Here is a 3,747-nt window from a genome sequence, read left to right as displayed (position 1 = left end):
TCAGAAAAGGTGTTTATGCTCGAACTGGTTTGGATCAGTGGATAGACCATCAGTCTGCAGACTGAAGGGTCCCAGGTTTGATTCCTGTTAAGGGCATGTACCTTGGTTGGGGAGTGTGCAGGAGGCAGCTGATCAATGTTTCTCTCTCACTGATCTTTCCAACTGTCTATCCCTCTCCTCTTCTCTGTAAAAAAATCAATAAAATATATTTTAAAAAAACATGAGAGGACATTGGGGGATAAGGACATATTTCTAATATTTTATTTAATAAAGGGAAAAAATTATGGAAAAAAAGACAGAAAAGAAAAAGTGTTTCCTCTGCAGCTCATGAGCAGAGGACCCACTGCTGACATGCTGTCTCCCAGCAAGGGCGGCCCCCCCTGTGTGTTGTGTCTCCGCTCCAGGCCAGCCCCCGGAGGAGGGGCATGCCCCTGAGGCCAGCAGCCAACCCCAAGCATTGTGGGCGCCGGGCTTGGGGGTGTGCAGAGACCTCGGGCCACACACATGGCAGCCGCCGGGTCTCCGCATGCCCTTGAGGCCAGCAGCCAGCCCCACATGTTGTGGGTGCCGGGCTGTGAGGCGTGGACCCAGGCAGCCACTTGGTGCCGGTGCATATGCAAGCGGCCATGGGGGCGGGAACATCTGCTTGGTGCCTGCTTCCGTAGGCCCGGAGTGGCCGAGGGCATTCTGGGACCCCGGCCGCTCAGGGCCTACACACGGGCCTATAGGCTAGGAGCTGCCTGGGTCCCGAGAATGTTCCCGGGACCCAGACCACTCAGTGCCTGTGTATGCAAATTAATCCGCCATCTTTGGCAGGTTAATTTGCATACTCACTCCTGATTGGCTGGTGAGCATTGCTGAGGGATGGTCAATTTAAATGTTTCTCTTTTATTATATAGGTTATCTATATATATATGAAAATGTCTGGCAATTTACACATTTATCTCACTTAATGATGAATTTATGCATACATATTTATATCATATGTCTTAATTTAAGAAGTACTTTCATATCCGTGATTTCCTTTAATCCTCATGAGAATCCTGTGAGCATGGGTAGGGCAGTTATGATCAGCCCCTTTGTTCAAACACTAATGGTATTTTATAAGTTAGAAAGTAATCCACACTTGTCTTCTCTTATGGGGGACGCGCATTCTCTTTAGAGCCAACAGATCCAGCCACTGTTCCAATTCTCTTAGAACATTTTTTGTCATATATTTTCAGCTCTCTGTGCTCAAGAGAATGGTGCATCTGTCTGAAGGAGATGCCTGACTGCATTCTTTCCCAGATATTAATATAGGTGGTACTTTAGTAGCATAACCAATGACATGAAGAACCTGATTTGGAAGAGAGCAGATGGCAGCATCTTTTTGGGCTAATTTTAGGATCCTGAAACAGTTCCTTTCTCACACAAACCATCAGTGGAACCTAAATAAAATAGCTATGTCACATGGACAAGGAAGAGAGAAAAAATGTGTAGTGTGAGGCAAGGACAATGAAACAGAGACTTCCATGCCTCCCCCAGATCTGACTCTTTTCATAGAATACAAGGGTCACTTCAACTTCTTTTCAACAAACCGATACTGAATACCAATGTCAGGATATCTCAGAAGAAATGAGTGAGGAAAGCTCATTTCCAGTCACATGCATTGAACAACTAAGGTTGCATCATGTAATAAAGAAATTCATATACATAAGAATGTAGGACCTAGGTCAGTGATGGAGAACCGTTTGAGCTCGGCATGTCAGCATTTTGAAAAACCCAAACTTAACTCTGGTGCCGTGTCACATATAGAAATATTTTGATATTTTCGCCATAGTAAAACAAGGATTTATATTTTTGATATTTATTTTATATATTTAAATGCCATTTAAGAAAGAAAAATCAACCGAAAAAATGAGTTCGCGCCCTAGCTGGTTTTGCTCAGTGGATAGAGTGTTGGCCTGCGAACTGAAGGATCCCGGGTTCAATTCTGGTCAAAGGCACATGCCCAAGTTGTGGGTTCAATCCCCAGTAGGGGGCATGCAGGAGGCAGCCGATCAATGATTCTCTCATCATTGATGTTTCTCTCTCTCTCTCTCCTTCTCCCTTCCTCTCTGAAATCAATAAAAGTATATTTTAAAAAAATGAGTTCGCGTGTCACCTCTGACATCCGTGTCATAGGTTCGCCATCACTGACCTAGGTTATAATGAATCTTCTCTTAGAAGATAAAAAGCTGAGGCTACGTAACCATTTTACTTAGTAAGAAATAATCAGATTGAATTTCAAAGCCTCAGATTCCTGGTCCATTGATCTGTCTGCTGAAAAGACTTTTTTCCAAAATGAGACATAAAATATCAATAGTAATTATGAGAGGTGGAGGAAGAGTCCCCCAACCAGAAATTATGCCTGAGGTATAAGATGATCATCCAAGGATTTAGAACAAATGAGAAGAAAAGTAGTCTGAAAAAAAAACCCTACCTGTTTTCCATCCAGAGTGTAGAGTTTTTTGACAACCCCAGTCTCTAGTTTGATGGCTTCAGTGATATCAGTGAGGACTTGCTCAAAAGAGTGGGCTGTCTTCTTGTTCAGAAGCACACGCACAGCCTTCCGAGGTTTCACCCCACTGCGGATGATGGTCACCAGCTTGGGGCGCACAAAGTCTTTGTTCTCCCTGGCCTGGGCACTGTTGCTGCTAGCCAGGGATTGGGGGGCTTTCATGTTGGCAGATGTCTTCACATTGACAGACCAGTTGGGATTGACATTCTTGGTGTACTCCACCTTTTTAAAGAAGTTGTCTGAGGAACAAACATAGCTTTCCCCTAAGGGAAGAAATAAGTGGTGATTAGTTTAATAGTAGGTATATGGATTATTCTAACCAAACTAATACACAATAATCTTGGAGTAGGACTTTGGAGAAGTGGTAATAATAACCAACCTTAGGTACAATTCCTAATAGGGCTTTCTAACAACTCGGCTCATTCAAATTTAAGAGCAAGTAATCAGAAACACATTATTCATTATAATGGCATACCTTTTTGGAAAATCCTATAAAATGATTTTCCCCAGGGCAATGAACACACCTAAGCCTAATCTAACAAATAGGGTTCTTAAGCTTGATACAGTTTTATTAGAATTGAAATGTTTATTTCTAAGATGTTTTTGACATCTAGGGGCATTAGCACAGTGTTTCTCACATGTACATCTTACTTAATGTTCCTGTACTATTTCTGGACTCATAGACCTGCTCCATTGTTGTATTATAAACCTAGGATAACTTTCAAAATTAATACATTTTTATACACACACAACACACACACACACACACACACACACACACAGGATATTCCTTGTGTCTGCAAGTCATAGCTTTTGCTTGAGAAATACCGTATTTGCCGGCGTATAAGACGACTGGGCGTATAAGACGACCCCCTAACATTTCCACTCAAAATACAGAGTTTGTTATATACTCGCCGTATAAGACTACCCCCTTCTTCCGCACACCTTCCACACACCAAATAAAAGGTAAAACAATATCAGATTTGATTTTAACATTTTAATTTATATTCAAATGCTTATGACATGCAGGAAAACTGTCACAAGGCTGTATGTAATCAAACATATACATAAAACAGTGCAAGTTTATTACCGGTAAACATACCGGTAATTCACTAAAGAAAACACACTCTATAGACTGGTACCGTAGATGCTTCTCAGGAACACAGGCAAGCAGCCCACAACCTAGAGGGACTGTCAATGATAGAAGA

At 42.1% G+C, this 3,747-nt stretch overlaps 1 protein-coding gene across 1 annotated transcript in view; it reads right to left on the bottom strand.

The window, feature by feature from the left end:
• The window catches only part of DCX (doublecortin), a 152,056-nt gene that overhangs the window by 137,857 nt on the left and 10,452 nt on the right, over window positions 1-3,747 (bottom strand). The window contains exon 3 of the mRNA XM_006765152.2: window positions 2,462-2,802. Within this exon, the coding sequence (XP_006765215.1) occupies window positions 2,462-2,802 (341 nt within the window). The remainder of the gene's footprint in view (window positions 1-2,461; window positions 2,803-3,747) is intronic.

The sequence above is a fragment of the Myotis davidii genome, unplaced genomic scaffold, assembly GCF_000327345.1.
Source record: "Myotis davidii unplaced genomic scaffold, ASM32734v1 scaffold941, whole genome shotgun sequence".
Lineage (NCBI taxonomy): Eukaryota > Metazoa > Chordata > Mammalia > Chiroptera > Vespertilionidae > Myotis > Myotis davidii.
The sequence above is the reverse complement of the archived record's forward strand: the minus strand, read 5'-3'. Positions and strand labels throughout refer to the sequence as shown.